This window comes from Sinocyclocheilus rhinocerous, unplaced genomic scaffold (assembly GCF_001515625.1).
Source record: "Sinocyclocheilus rhinocerous isolate Xijiao unplaced genomic scaffold, SAMN03320098_v1.1 scaffold869, whole genome shotgun sequence".
NCBI classification, from domain to species: domain Eukaryota; kingdom Metazoa; phylum Chordata; class Actinopteri; order Cypriniformes; family Cyprinidae; genus Sinocyclocheilus; species Sinocyclocheilus rhinocerous.
Genome location: NW_015653483.1, coordinates 1155572 through 1172337, shown reverse-complemented (window position 1 = coordinate 1172337; position 16766 = coordinate 1155572). Strand labels below are relative to the sequence as shown.

The 16766-nt window shown below is 36.2% G+C and overlaps 1 protein-coding gene and 1 long non-coding RNA gene across 2 annotated transcripts in view; one reads left to right on the top strand and one right to left on the bottom strand.

The window, feature by feature from the left end:
* Positions 1–288: 288 nt before the first annotated feature.
* On the bottom strand, positions 289–11790 carry LOC107716293 (solute carrier family 2, facilitated glucose transporter member 9-like). The gene is made up of 12 exons (XM_016522666.1): positions 11550–11790; positions 10454–10552; positions 8764–8924; positions 7475–7599; positions 7239–7384; positions 6979–7111; positions 5945–6132; positions 3833–3943; positions 2953–3054; positions 2723–2798; positions 937–1064; positions 289–738 (listed from the first exon to the last, which is right to left on the bottom strand). Exons 1-12 carry the CDS (start codon positions 11592–11594, stop codon positions 484–486), a joined length of 1569 nt encoding a protein of 522 aa, XP_016378152.1. The 5' UTR covers positions 11595–11790; the 3' UTR covers positions 289–483.
* A 54-nt stretch (positions 11791–11844) lies between these two features.
* The window catches only part of LOC107716292 (uncharacterized), a 21227-nt gene continuing 16305 nt past the window's right edge, over positions 11845–16766 (top strand). Inside the window, exon 1 of the long non-coding RNA XR_001637188.1 lies at positions 11845–11993. This is a non-coding gene — a long non-coding RNA (uncharacterized LOC107716292). The remainder of the gene's footprint in view (positions 11994–16766) is intronic.

Here is a 16766-nt window from a genome sequence, read left to right as displayed (position 1 = left end):
TTTAAAATATCAAGTTTGATCTCAGCCTAAAGTCTCTAATAAGGTGGCACGTTAGCACATGATCATTACTAAATGATCCAGTGCCATTTAACACTCACAATAATAAGAGATCGCTGCAACCACATATATACTCTCATAATGATAAAAATATGTATAAGACCTATATACATGAAGGAATTTCATTCATTAAACAAACAGAGAAAAAACATAGTAATTTCTCAATAACAATATACATGTGGCAACACATGTATATGGCACTGTTCTTGCATACAAAGTAACACAAAGCGCTGGGTGTTTAAGCATCACTATAAAACTAAATCTGATTGTGAAAACTAATTTCATCTCATGTTCTGTGATTAAGGAAGAACGAACCTTCTGTTAACCTGAGTCCACTGCGCACAAAAGTAAGATTCACTTTAATGCATAGATGATAACTGATCTAATTCCTAAACCTCAAATGCATTTTTTGCTTTTCTTCTGAGTTTAAGGACAGGAGGAAGAGCTGTCGAATTCAAGTGAACCATTTTCAAGGGAGCCGTATCCATTCATCTTTTTCAGTTTGAGCTGGTCAGGGTGAGTGAGGGCCTGGCTCTCTTCCACAGCCTCTTTTGTAGCAAACATCTGACTAATCTCTACAAACGTCTTATTTTTAGTTTCTGGAATAACAAAGTACACGTAGATGGCCACTGACAGGCATATGACACAGAACACCAGATAGCAGTAGGACCCAGCAGACATCTGTAGCAGAGAAATAGGATGGAACGCAAACTGAGTTATTCCTTTTTAAAACAGCTGAATTAAATGAAGATGATTGAATTTCACAATGATTGACTTTGACAAATGTTTTCAACATAAGGCGACCACAATCCTGGAAAATGCTTTTCCGATTATACTCTGTGTTCCTTTAGCGTTAACTGCATTGAATGGATACGATACCTGAAGGAATGGAAAGATGAAGCCGATGGTGAAGTTGGACATCCAGTTAAGAGATCCTCCCACGGTGTATGCGGCAGGACGATGGGATTGCTTGAAGAGCTCAGCTGTGATCAGGAACGGAACACCCGCTACAAAACAGACATATCCGTACTAATGGCATCTCGTGACGTCATGTTTATTTTTCACGTTTAATTACGAACCTACATATCAGAGAAAAAGTACTGTGAAACCTAGAGTGGTCATATTATTTTAGCCTAATAAATCTCTTATATACGTGCATATCATGATAGATTATTTTATGCACATGCATGCATGCATTGCTCTTCTGTAGTGCAACAGTTCTTGGAGGGAGGATAATAAACTAGCTTTATGAAGAGCTCGTTATCTCAATATGCAAGAAGCAGAGATTGTTCCACTTCTTAAGTTCTAATCCCTTTTGGTTACAAGTGAAAAATAAGGAGGCACAAGGTGTTATTTCAAATGTAATGAATTCAGGAACAAGCCAAGCGATGGCTTCATTATTTGTGCGTGATAATTGCAGCAGGAGGCATGCTGCAGTTAAATTGATAAGGAACTCTGCTTGTAATTCATTGTTCATGCAGGATTTTGTCTTAAAAAGCCATATTCATCATTGTTTATGAACAATGAGCCATAAAAAATCCTAATTAAAGACGTAATTACACCGATTGAGACTGGGGCCTGAGAATGAATTATAGTTTTTGGAGTTGGGTTGGATAATGCATCAACTCAGTAAAGCACTTGTAGTCTCATTCATCACTGTAGCAGAGCTACTCCTCGCTGCTCTTATTGTGTGCATAAACTATGAGTCTAATGCTCATGCAGCACTAATAGAGGGAAGTACATACTTTAACTTCCATACTTTAATCTTTGAAACTCTTTAAAACGCCAATATTTTCTCCTCAACAGCACAATTTATCACTATTTCAATTTAATGCAATTTAGTCAAGATGCATTTAGTTTCTGTATCCTGTTCTCAGTCCTGTCTAAGAATTACCAAACATTTCATTATAAAAAAAAAACTGTGGTTCACAATCATATATGTATCATATTATATTTTGGTGTAAACTAATAAACTCATAAATCTGTATTTGTACAATGTAGCTTCTTATTGTGTGCTCACAGAAAAAAAAAAATCAGTAAAATTGTTATGTAATATGTAAGTTAATGTTTTTAACATTTTGAAGCAAATGAGACTGAAATAAAACAGTTATGAAATAAAATATTTTAAAATAATAATCGTGCTTCGCAAGGATAGATAAGGATATATAGCATTAATCCTAATAATGGATTTTTTAAAATTAAATGTTAAATAAGAATTTGTTCCATCCTAAAATAAATAAGTATTTTTAGCATTTTTAGATAATTATAAAAATAATAAACATAATAAATATATAACTATTTCTGAAAGTTTGAAACCCTTTACACTATTCTGAACAAATAAAATATGAATATATTAAATATAGAAAAAATATAATATGTCTTTGTAAAATGAATACATGCATGACAAAAACAGTGCTCAAATAAACACTGAGGTCTATACTGAACGGCAGTTGCGTTTGCTTTTCTCAATTCTACCCCCAGGTGTCGCTATTTCACTATTTGAAGGCGTCATCTGGGACTTCAGGGTCAAAGAGCAGACAACTACTCATTCAATTGAAGCAGTGTTCTACTGAATGTGCCTGAGCATGCCTAAAAGCAGCCATGTAGACCACTTTAATAAATAGATTAAGAGAAGAAGAAAGAGTGACAAACACAAAGAACTCACCCGGCCCGATGCAGAATCCAGCGATGATTCCAACCACACACCCCACACTCACATATTTCATGAAAGGCACATGTGTCTGAAAAGTGATAGTAATAAATGCAATTAATTGAAAAAAACAAAAACTCAATTGTCCAAATTTTGACAACAGTCATTTCAATGGGCAGTGCTATTAAAATGTAATTTAAGTTAGATTTAAGTATTTTTCAATTTATTAACTATACTTCACTTACTTGAAGAATGAGAGACAGTGTTATCCCAGCACAACACATTCCCATGACACCAAAACCTCCAATTATCAATGGCCTTCGCCCGAGACGCTCAATGGTGAAACACTGAAAGAAAAACAAAGAGATGCAATGTGGATGTTCACAATAGGCACTTCCTTTTTGTCTTGATCGGATTAATTAGTAACCGCTGTCTTGAAAGGAAGACTTTCGGTGCTTTCTTGAAAGCAAATGTCGCAGAAGCATGAAGTGGAACCTTGTTTTTTCATTAAGTGCTGCCTAAATTGAGCGCTAAAACTCTGCACTGTTGACTTAAAGGCTGGTGAAGCTGACAGAAGAATGAATAGCTGTAATTTTATAACCAATCTCTAGCCTTCCTCTCGTGTGCCATTCGCCTCCCGAGTGAGGGCCAATTGACACTGGCAGCAATGAGTTCTTCTGACTAACAGCGTGCCTCTTTCTCTCCGGTTGCTGCTGGTGCATCACTAAATCCCGGCTAAGCGACGCAACTGGGAGAGAGAGAGACTGTATCTGGCCTTCATTACAGCTCTGAGATGTAACCCAAGAAAGGAGGCGGCAAATACAAGACACATCAGTCTCTCTAACGCTCATCTTATACAGTGATTTTTATGTGTGTCACAGCAGAAAAATACACGTGAGCTGGGAAAGATTGAGGGCAAAGCTAAATGAAAATGATTGAGATATGAAGAGACGCTCTTCCTCAAATGTAGCAACTCTAGTGAAGTAATAGACCAAGTGATGTCTAATAAACAATTTCAAGTCACTATATAACCCTGTCAGATAGTCTTTTACCACTATCAATAATTGAAACAGACAATTTTCACATTCGACTCTGTGAAAGCATCGGTGGAATATGAAAACTTACCCCTATGAGGCCTGCAACGATCTCTATAGCTCCAGTTCCTACAGTCGTGTACTGGATCTCAGGGGCCGGGATCCCAGCGTTCTCAAAGATGTCGTTGGTGTAAAACCAGATCTGGGGAGAAGAACGAAAGGATTTGGGCTTGTACAGGTGGCATATCGTGACTACGAGCGGTTACGGCGTACAACACTTCAGATTCAATTTGAGAGCTGGAGGGCTGTGTGTGAGGTTAGGCAGGGGGGTATTCAGAGAGAACACAGACGGTTTGAGAGCTGCTGGGACTGTAGAGGACACACACGGCCTGCCTCTCTCCTGCTGCTCATGCTGAAGTCAGCCAAGACTCACCACCTGTCAGCCGCATTTACACTGAATACACACACACAGACGCTCACAGGGTCACCTGCCACCTAAGGGCCCTACAGTCAATGTCATTTAATATTCAAATTTGATATCAAAACCCCATACCGCAGACATGAATAGTCCTGCTTGGATTTGACATCAGCAGCTCTCGTACTTTGCCAAGATATATCTATGGTTTAGGGAATAACGGCTAAGGTTAAGAGTTTTTTTTTTTTTAAGATGCTGAAAAGACGATTACTGATCTTTCAGCTTTGTAGCCAGATAAGACTGTAAAGAAATGTTGTTCTCTTGTCCAGCAAGTAAAAATGTTAGTTTATTTTATAACAATCTCTGTAAAGACCATCTGAATAATGCAAGTCACAAATATTGTCATGTTCTGGCACTCCTCAAATGCTCTTTTTTTTCAGAATCAGTTGAATCAATGTCAATGACTGTAAATGAATTAAACTGATGAATCACCACTGAGATAATGGCTTTTATTTATTGTTTTGTTGTTGGTTGTGGAAATTTGATGGGGTAAAGACATGACAAAAATAGAAATTGCGATTTGACAAACTCCAGATGTAATCTGCAGACATTTTTCCTCATTTTGCGGCATAATCTGTGGAATTCTGCAGAAGGTAATGTGGTAAACAGAGCTGAGAGTACTGCACTGTTTTCAGTAACAAAGCATTGTCATATTAGCCAACATCAAATGAATTAATAAATGAACAACAAGCAAGGAGTGGGGAATATGTAGAACTTTGTGAATGATGGCTGTTTGAATTCTGCTGAGCTTTGGGCACGCAGATTCCATGTGGGCCTGGTAATGAGCTCTCTATTAGTCTTTATCCTCATTATTACATAAAGAATGACTCTGCCAATCAAACATTTCAGAACAATAATACAATTTATATAAGACATTTCTATAGAAAAAAAAAATCGAATATATACACAGTCTGTTATACTGGTAAAACCTTTTAATGTGATGCTAGAAACATGATGTTAGATGCTAGTTCCTTTCGGAGAATATATTTAATAGCACAGTGTGTTTTTGCTGAGATGCATCAGAATTCTTATTCATAACTCTGATTCTGATCATAATGTAGATGCCATTTAAGAGCACTGCAGTAGCAAGTATAAAGGAATGGTGTCAGCTGACAGGTCTAACTTAAACACTACCATCAAACTACTATTGGGAAAAAAAATTAATATCCTTTTTTGGAATCACAAGCTAATTGTTAAATTGTTAGTTCTGATTTAAAGGGAGTGCTAATAGATCAAAAAAGATCTGTCAAATTACTATAATCACCATCTTAATGATGTAACAATGAAAAAATACATCTAATTTGCTTGAATAATAGCCTTTATTTATCACTATAGCAGGGCTGTGCAAATTAGACCGCAAAAACACTTAAAATGTGAGGTTTCTGTCAGCTCTGTCCTCTTAATCATCTGAATAATTCATCTGAAGTTAAACAAAACTATTTCAAGAAGATAATACACTTCCTGAAGAATAAATAAAGGAGAGCCACTTTAAATTCAGGCGCATAGCCACTGCTCTGCTGTGCAGGTCGAAACCACTTTGGTTACCTGCTGTTTATTTGATGTTGGAAGGAATCTTGTAAGGCTTTGTAGGCTAAATACTCACCGTACCCAGATCCCATCACTGTTCACGGTGTTCATATAATTACCTTTCCATTACAATGGATTCAAAACTCAAATCTAAAAACATGTGTAGTCAGCTCTATATGTTAACCAGGATTTTAACCTTACCGCATCAATGCCAGACAGCTGCATACCGATGTTGATGACCACCACGGATAGGACCTGCCAGCGAACAGTGTGGTCCAGTAACAGCTGCCAGACAGACACGGTCTCCACTGAGGACAGAGAGCGTTGCTCTTCCTGCATCTCCTCTATCTCTGCCTGGATGTTACATTTGGCTCTGTACCATTTCAAGGCTTCACCAACAAAGAGAACACAAACTATTGGTTTAATGTTCATCTACATCAGGGGTCAGCTGATAGACTTTTTTAAAATGAGCTGCCTTTTTTTTATCACTTTGCCATATTCTTCCAATACAATAACCTCATACCCAATTCAAGCATGACCCATAAACTAACTAAAACAAATAACACCTATTTCATGGTAATGATTACTCTCCTACATGTTAATGTATGAATGTGTGCCTATACTGAAAAATATATATATTTTTAAAAACAATATCTTTATCTATATATATTTTCTAGTAAATATATCTAATTATTCATAAACTTAAATTTACTTGAGAAAGAAAACTGCACAAGATAAAAGCCTGAGAATATGCTGATTAAGTTTATTTTATTCCTTTAGTTTTTATTTTTTCCTTTTTTTGCGATTAATCACATCCAAATTAAAAGTTTGTGTTTACATAATACAGTATATGTGTCTCTATACTGTGTATATTTATATGTATATATAAATACACACACATACATGTATATATATATATATATACATATTTATACTGTATATGATTTATATTATACATAAATATAAATATATTAAATATATTTCTAATATTATCTATATTTTTTTATGCTTAAAACAAAAATAATTGCCAATGGTGTAAAAAAAATATTTTATTCTTTTTAAGGATGTTTACAAATAATTTTACTGACAACCAAGACAAAAATATAGATTAATAAGATGATCTATAACATATACTGTAAAATTAAAAAATATATATATGGTAGATTTGATGTTTGGATGGTTTTAGAAACATGCCTAAAGTGGTTCAAATTCTAAATCAAAAGAAGTTCTCTCACCGGTGATAGTGGCATGAACATTGTGCTTCTCAATCAACAGGTAGCGTGGGCTTTCTGGAAACCAAGGTAACAGCATCAGCTGGATAAAGGTGGGGACAACCACAAGAGACAGAAACAGGGGCCAGTGCTCCTCCTGTCAAACAAAACAGCACAAGTTAAAACAGAATACTGAACTCTGTTTCATAACTATTATGAAAATAGAAGAGCAATGTAATTGTATGATGTTAAACTGATCATTGATGTTAAGTTCCCTGTTGTACCTTTCCCAAAAGTTCATGCAGGCCCAAGACTTGAGCTGAGAAAACCCCAGCACAAATGAAAATGCTGGGCATGAGCCCCAGGAAGCCTCTCAGGTTTTTAGGAGCAATCTCTCCCAGGTACATGGGCACCACGCTGAGAGAGATACCTGGAAGTTGGAGATGAGGAAAGCATCTCAGAGTCTATTCATGTCAAATCTTACTTTGCTATACCTGCTTATTTTTTAGTTGGGACATACCTGAATGTATTCCTGTTATAAAACGACCAAAGATGACCATTTCGGGTGAGCCGCAGATCCTGCTAAACCCCATGAGAGATCCCGCTAAGAACACCAGTACAGTGGAGTTGACCACTGTACCTTTCCTGCAAAAGCAAACACTGTGAAGTTCTGCACTGGCACTGTTCATTAAGCTAGGACAGTCATGCTCGATAGCCGGTCACCTGGGAGTTTAACTATCAAAACCAGATAACTGATGTTCCATGACAGTGCTGCTGGGTGAAATAGCTGCATTCCTTGATTAGTTCTATCACGTTGTAAACTTTCCTCCTGATTTACAGATGGCTGCACCATGTTCTGCATTATGATCACCTTACTGCTATAAAACATTTTGCTGGACTGAAATTGATTAGAACAATAAATAGGGTCATGAATCATCTTCTTTCATTTGCATTTAAATGTCTGCAGTCAAATCTTGTGGCGCCACTCGTAGACACTCAGAACAGACTAGACAGGTGTACTTCCAGATTCCATGGAGAGCACAAAATAGAAGTGCAAGCTATGGTTAGGAAGTGCACATAGTTACAAAGTGGTTAATTGAACAGTCTTGTTTCTATACAATAATATGCTACCACTGCTATAAAAATTATCGCTTTGGCCATTTACAGTAATGTTTTTTCTAAAAATTAAAACTCATTATTTACTCATTCTCATGATGTTCCAAACCGGTATGACTTCCCTTGCTATTTTCCAAGTAAGTACAATTAATGCAGATAGATGCTTTCAAGCTTAAACACACACACACACACACACACACACAAAAACCCCATCATTAAAGTATTATAAAAGTGATCCATATGGTAAAGCTATCCTATGGCTTCAGATGATTTGGATGTAAGTCACACAGACTTTTATGACACTTTCACTGAGCTTTTGCCTCGTTCTTGAAAGCTCTATTCTCTATTCATAGTAATTGCACAGAAAAAAAATGTGATCAGTGCTTTTTTCAAAATGTATTCTTTAGTGTTACATGGAAGAAAGAAATTCATTCAGCTTTGGAACCACATGAGGGTAAATAAATTATGGCATTTTTATTTTTGGTTGAACTAATCACCAACAAAGACGATTGGAACTAACTGGACAGAAACAAGGCCATTTACAAGGCAAAGGCAAAGTCGTTCAGTGCGGTCAGAGAGGTCAGGTGAGGTGACAGATGAGGAAGAATCTACCTCAGTGGCCTTGACACTCAGAGGAATTCCTGGCAGAGTGACCACACCAAGCCAGATGTTATGGGTCTCCTCCTGACTTACCTTCCAAATTTGGTGACCAGAGTGCCCACCATCAAAGAGCCGATCAGGCCTCCAATCGCAAACACAGAAACGGTGAGTGAATACATGAGCGTCAGGGCCTCCTCGTTTAATCCAGTTCCATTGCGACTTACCACTGTACGGTTATAGAAGTCTTTAATGTACTGTGAGTGACAGGGAAACAGAGAGACAGAGAGAAAGAGAGAAATTAAAGTGAATAGTTCACCCAAAAATACTCTCTTGCTGAAAAACTGCTGGACTTCCCTTTTTCGGTCCAATTTTATAGGATATCTTGTGCTATTCCATTTATTGAAAGTAAAAAGGGAAAAGCTGTAAAGCTACAAAAAAATTATATTATAAAATACAGTATAAAAATTTCATAAAAGTAGTCCATATGACTACTTCTCACATGTCCCAACTTTAACGGTCTAAGAATACAATTTTTGGAACGACATAAGGATGATTTTATTTGTGGGTGAACTAAAACATTTTTTTTTAAAATATTTAACTTTTTGATATTTAGTTTAATACACGAACACAAGGTAAGGCATCAATAGCCATTCCCAATTTCAAAAATTTCCTTTTTCTTCGAGCTCGAAGCTTCTATTCAGTGAAACACACCTATCAACATGGACTTACATTCTTCAGTTTCGTGACAAGCTCTTCTTTATCTCTTTCTTTCTATGCAACTCACTCTCTCAATTGCCTGTACTTTAAGATCACAGTCTAATTTAATTTAATTAGCTTATGTACCTTTTCTTTTCTATTCTAAACTTAAGCTGGAGCACTGCAGTATCATTTAACAGACTTGGGAAAACTCTTAATATAGTCTTTCAATTTACTCAACAATAGATTCAACTGAACTAAAACTGAGTTTACAAAAAAACCTGGATTACTGATAATATTGATTGAGCTTCTGCTTCAAAAAAAAAAATAAAAAAATTCTATGTTTGAATCCTCTTCCTTAGCACATGATGTTCCAAGAGAAACAGAACAAAACAAAACCACGGTAGGGTATATAACAGCCAGTCAGGAGACCAGACAGGAGAATTTAAATATTTTCATCATTAACAGGCTAATGGGGCAGGGCAAATAGGTCCCTACTTATATACATGAAGAGCTGCTAGAGGCAACCACTGCAGCACAAAATGCCTGACAAGCCAAGATGAACAAATAACATCTAACTGACTTATCTACAAAAAATGAAAATAAGGCTTCAACACTTTGTTTCTTCAAGTTTCTGGAGAAAGTCTAAAGATAACTTTCTCTTTTTGTCCCATATCATTATGCTGGGCAAACCTCAATGCTCTCTGGTTAAAACTGTGATTTATTTATATAAATCTAATGTATAAATAGTAAGTACCATATGATATATAAAAATATCAATTAATGTTAATTAATGTTTAAATTATTACAGAATTCCTTGTAGAAATCACACTTTTACCACAAGAATGTATAGAATGCACAGAATCGTGCAACATTCCCTGAGATCTTGCATCAGGAGAGCCTCTGTTCAGGCCACTTTGTTTATTTAGTCCTCGAGCCCGACATGCATCTCTCTACTGGAAGCCACTTTTAAGAATCTTTTTTGATTAAATGAAATGCTGTAAACTGGCTATGTTATCTACTGGTTGCTTGTTTTGATGAGCAGTTTTGATCGATCAAGGTACTGAGTGTGTCAATGAGCTCTTACCCCGGCAGGAGAGTTGACCACAGCTAAGTTGTAACCATACAGCATTGAGCTACCAAAGGAGGTAAGGAAAGCCACTGCCAGCAGAGATGAGGTAAGATGCTATAAAAAAAGAAAAAAGAAGTGAGAAAATATTTATGGCCTGTAAGCTATAAATTTCCTTACTTTTTACCCCCTTAAAACAGCACGCTATCTCTGTTGTTTCTTTTTCTTTAAAATGCTGTGACTGAAACAATGAGCACATGCATGAACCCTGATGTCAAAGAATTACATTTAGAATTAGTCTCAGACATCCTTACAGTGTTTCAAAAGAACAAATTCAGAAATGAAACAAAAACGGACATTTTATAAAATATAGATAAATAGTGCTCAGTACATACATAATGGGTTGCATTTACATGTCCATTAATGTGTTGAACTAGTACATAATTGAATATGTATGTGGCACACAAAAATATATATTTATAAATAAATGTATTTAGTTTTATAAACAAATATATTTAATCTGTATATTTGTAAACATTCTATTCTATTCTATTATATTCTGTCTGTTCTAATGATCTTAAAATGTTGAAGCAACAGTTCAAGTCACAAGAGGAGAGAATAGCTTTCTCATGGTGTGACTTCAGTGGTCGTTACACTTCAGATAATGAGTGGAAAACTTAATTTGTCCCACTAAGTGGTCAGATACAGTTGCTTATACGTAGTCCTACACGTGAGGGAAGATGCTGAGAAAATGTCTTGTGACATTAACTTAATGGCTTTTTTTCTACACACCATATCGTACAAAAGAAAAATGTGACATTAAATATTGCATTAATATTATTGATTACAATACCTTTTGAAACCTATTATTACAAAACCTTCATCAACCAAACTTTAACAGCCTACTAAAATTTAACTTTAATAAAGGACCATCTGAGACATCATTTTTAAACTAACTAAACTGAAGATCTGTAGATGGCGATCAATAATAGGCTTACGGTTTAAGAGAATGATAAGACAACTAGAACGAAAACAAATAAGTTACAAAACAAACGTATATTTACAACAAAATGACACATTTAAATAACTGTTAGTGATTAAATAGTCTACTTACCGATGTTATTTTGCCTGGACTAATAATTAACACTTCTTCAGCCATATTCAAGTTATTTATAGGCTACAAGACTTCTTGAGATAAATAATATGAGTTAAGGTTAGTTAGTTAGTTTCTACTGGCCGTCTTTCTGTGCTACAGACTTCATCTTGGACTTGAGGGTGTGGTCATAGCTGACATGAGGGCGTGGTCACACTAGATTGACAGCCAGCACATCGTATGATTGACAGCGAAGCGGCCTCTCATCTCATCAATCCTGTCCTGTGCTCGCGCTTCTCGCACTGGCACTGCACTTCCGACCGAGCGAGGCTCGCGTTTCTTAACAAGACCAAGCTTGTACAATCACATGACCGTCAACAACGTGATTCCTGCTGAAATCAATTAGCTAAGTGAATTTACAAAGTCTGCAGTCACTAGAATGAGGGGACTACGGAGAATCCAATAGTGAGTAATCCAAAAAGACAGCACAGAGAGCAAAAAGGCGATATTCCTAAACGGTTTGTGTATCAATCGCGGTAGAGTGAATGGATACATTGAATGCTATTAGGGTCAGTTCAGAGGAACTAGTTCGTATGAAACTTTAAATTGCTCCTCTTTCGTTAACTACATGTTCTGTTTGTTATAACTGTAGTAGCCTATCCAGAGGAAGTTCTTATGATGATCTTAGTTGATGATATTAGACATGGACTAATGTTCTCTAGTATTCTATACTGAGAGACTCCTATGAGCTTAAAGTCAACATGAAATTAGTGTAGAAAACGTCCCCTTCCTGCACTTATTTAGATATTTTAGCCTTGTTTAGGCTATCCTGTGTTTGTTCTAGCCAGTCAGATCCTGATCCACTGAATTTATGCTGACTTTATTTTTGTCTATCAGGAAATGACAATTCACCCTGTCTGTTTTCTAAATGCATATTATAGGTCAACAGTTCTTTAATGCATACATTTTTTTTTAATTACTTGGTAATGTTTAATCAAAATGTCACAACTGGAACTTCTAGTGAAAATGACAAACTTCTTTCTGTTAAAGGGGTCATATGATGTGATTTCATTTTTTCCTTTCTCTTTAGAGTGTTACAAGCTCTTGGTGCATAAAGAAGATCTGTAAAGTTGCAAAGACTAAAGTCTCAAATCCAAAGAGATATTCTTTATAAAAGTTAAGAGTTAGCCACACCTACCTAAAACGGCTCGTTCGAACACGCCCCCACATACCTACCTCACTATGTGGGAAGATTTGCATAACACCGCCCAAATGTTCACACAAAGAAAGAAGGAGTAACTTTTATTCTCGCTGTAATATTGAAAAGTGAAAAGTGAAAAAGTGAAAAGTGACGTGACATGTGGCCAAGTATGGTGACCGTTTTGTAAAAATCGACGCGTTTCAAAAAGGCGGGGCATAGAGGAGAAACAATAATGTACAGTATGTGGTAAATAATGTTTTTTTTTAACTTTAAACCGCATAAACACATTTCATTACACCAAATACACAAAATAATGTTCTTTTTAGCAGCATCATATGACCCCTTTAATGTATGCCGGACTTCTCCCCACTGCAGTCAAGTTCATCTGCATCCATTTTTAAATACAACGCACTCACATCTTAAAATCCGGCAATTCAACCAATACAAGGAAACTAAGTCCCCAACCTACATTTTTTTTTTTTTGCAATTCATTATTATTATTATGGGTATATGACAATTATGGAACAAAAGATCTGTTGCAAAAGATCTCTTCCGCTTCATCACAACTTTAAGTCCTGTCCTGTATCTTTTCTTGTTAAATATTCAGGTTGACCTTAACTAAAGGTGAAAGAAAGTAGTGGAGACAGAGTAAGATGTAAGATCGTTTTAGAATCATTTTAGAATGTTTTAAGATGGGTTATCTGTGAGGAATCATTGGTTTTGTTAATTTCTTGCTTTGTATAGCAAAACTACATGTTTATAGCTAATGAGTTTGATTAAAATGGAATGTTACAGTTTGAGTCACAAGTTAGCTGATATAATCATTGTCAGTTGAAGTGTGGTGATGATGACACGTTTTGATGCATGAAAGATCTTCCTCACTGGCCGGTGTCTCCCTCAGGTACTGCAGGATCTGACAAATCTGTTATTAGACTTGTCAACAACCTCATGCTGCTTTGTGAAAATCATTTGTTTTAAAATAATACTTAACACATAGATACTAAAAGGGGCATGTGTCGTAGGGGCAACCTAAATATGAAGATATGACATTTGGTATGAAATATAAATTCACCTATACCTAGTCAATACTTATTAAATCAAATCAAATCAAAAAGAAATATTTTGTTCTCTGTTTTCACACTGACTCAAACCTATTAATGTATAGAAACTTGTTCTTCACATTCTCATCATTCTCTCTCCTTCACTCCTCAATCCTCATGCTATCACATGTGACCCTGGAGTATAGATTGAGCCGCTCTAGTTGATTGCTTTTGGTGTGTTCTTCTAATGTTGGGCTGGAGAGTGCTGTGTACTTGATCAGGTTAAGAATGACTTAGATTGATGACTGTCCTCTTGTGGCCACCTCATTTACATATGAGGTGGGTAAAAATGGGTACCAGTTGGGATTCTCCTACTCTTGGTGCAATGCAAGAAGCTGTATTTTCGAATGCTCCCTGTATAAGAAGTACTGTTGGCTGAGTGCTGTTTAGCACATATTCAGCGAGGGCGTCGCACAAGCTCATGCGAGTGTGTCGAGGCACAGAGGATACATATAGGGGCTTTAAAAGGCTCTAAACTCAAGCTGCCGCATCTGCGAGCCTGCATACATCACTCTGTTTATCGCCGGCACTGCTAATTGAACATAGGCTCACAGAATGATGCCCCCATGTGTTCCATAGCACCGCACTGCCATTGGCTGTTGTCGCGGCGACGCAGCCATTAATGAGACAGGGCTAGGAAGATGGATTACCCAGTGCCATATTGCCCATCATCCCCAATCAAGAACCACCCATGGAAATTGATTGTTCTAATTTGCTCTCATTATTATTATAATACCCGGACAAAATAACACACACGGCTCGCTGTCAAAGCCGTGAAAACCAGCCATTAGTTATGGGGGAGACAGCAAATGCGTTTTATGAGTTTCGCAGTTAGTTGAGACGTTGGATGCAAGCACATCTTAATCAGATTTCCACTCCCTCCATCATTTCTCTGATGAATGTAATCAGGGACAGCTACTCACAAGCTGACAGCAGGTTAGATTTCTCCAGATCAATGGCGATGTCCTCGGTCTCTTAGAGTCTTTCTTTATAGCTAGTCGCTGTTAAAAATCACACCTCATTCACTCAATTGTATATATTGATTAGGAAATAAGCACTTGGGCTTTATATATGATTTATGAAAGATAGATAGATACAGGATGTGTCATGCGGGATGACTATAATTAGTCCTTCCTCCAGTTCAGCCAATGATGTACATCATAAACACTTTGTCTCCAGAACCAGATTAAGACTGCAGCCCAGTGCTGCTCCCAAATCCTCCCTGCTTACACTGCACTCTGTCTGTCTCACGAGTCCCTCGCATTATATATGCTAGAAGTTATAAGGCATGGAAACGATCAAAGCAGGATACGATTATGCATCCCTAATCACAAACTAGCCCCATGAAACCTCGGCGGTCTCGCCCTTTTTATTGGGCGATGTTGAGAAAACGGCAGGTAAATCAGTTGAAGATTACACCTCAGATAGTTTTATGACAGAGCCAGGAGTCCCATCAGGGGGAATTTCTAGCGTGGTCAGCAGCATATGAATGGTGGGGGGACATCGTCTGGAATTAGGGCTGTAATTTAAAGCGCTCTAATTACAACAATCACTTACATCCAGGCTTTTACTTGTGTCGCAATGTAATGCAATTAGCATGAGGTAGAGAGCTTCCGTATCTTTTTTCAAATCAGACAAAATATGGTGTCATTTTATGTGAAATTTAAAGAAAATTGGTGAATTCCAGAGAGAGAGCTTTTTTATGTACTAGCCTATACAGCCTACTTTATCATATTTGATAGGCACATTTCTGAGGCCTCTAAATTATCAACATGATAATTGATCTGAAAAACCTGCTGTACTCAATCCTCAACATGGCTTCTGTTGTCTGATTGGTAGTTTATATGTTTTAGCAAGTAAAATGCCTTTTAGTATAATTCTAAAAAAACATCCCACTTCTGGTCAGGATACAAGTATCTTTTTACTGTGAAATCTTCACTGAATATTTGCTAAAGTAAACACAAGAATATATTTTACATTGTTATTATTATTTCAGCACTTACTTAGGTTTTCTTGATGATCCATATATCATTTTTGTTTTGTTTTGAAAAATCATGTTCTAATGTAATATTTGTACGTTTATTTGTTATAATATTGTAAAGCGACTTTGATTTTGCCGAAAGGCGCTATATAAAGTAAACGTATTATTATTTTTATTATTATTATTACATCTTTCAAACATTCTTTCATTCCCCCCACAATTAAAACTATAGAGTTTTGATATATTAAACTAACCATTTAAATATAATCTTATGAGAAATATTATTGAAGATATACAGTGACCATTGATAATACTGATTCATAAAGTAATCTGCTATACAAACTAACAGAATTTCATCACTCTCTGGCCATATAAATAATAACATCTGCACCAAATTGCATATTTTTGCTCAGTTTGGGCATCTGAATAAAGCTGAGGTGTTTTTTTTTTTAGCTTAATGTTGTCATAGTATATGAGCCATAAAAGCCTGATGTATCAAATATGATACTATACAATAACACATTTGCAAACTTTAAAAAATATATATTTTGTCTAAAGATTCCTAAACTCCTCCATTAAAAAAATTATAGTCATTTTTCGGACTATTATTCCATATGTAGGATTTTAAACTGTTAAAGAAACAAAAACACATTTGCAAACTTTAAAAAAAATATTTTGTCTAAAGATTCCTAAACTCCTCCATTTAAAAAATTATAGTCATTTTTCGGACTATTATTCCATATGTAGGATTTTAAACTGTTAAAGGAGCCCGTCTCTAATTTATGAACACTCTTAATCATCACAAAAGTACTGTCTTCAATCATAGTTACAGTAAAAGTTCTTTTCTGAGTATCTTACATTAATTTGAGTTGTTTGATTGATTCATTTATGGGCGTGTGTGTGTTTGTGTGTGTGTGTGTGTGTTTGTGTGTGTGTGTGTGTGTGTGTGTGTGTGT

Coding starts and splice junctions, on each gene's coding strand:
- LOC107716293 (XM_016522666.1), bottom strand. CDS start 11,594: ATGGCTGAAGAAGTGTTAATTATTAGTCCAGGCAAAATAACATCG. Junction 10,553..11,549: donor GTCCAGGCAAAATAACATCG/GTAAGTAGACTA, acceptor CTTTTTTTATAG/CATCTTACCTCATCTCTGCT. Junction 1,065..2,722: donor TGGATTCTGCATCGGGCCGG/GTGAGTTCTTTG, acceptor TCTGTTTTGTAG/CGGGTGTTCCGTTCCTGATC.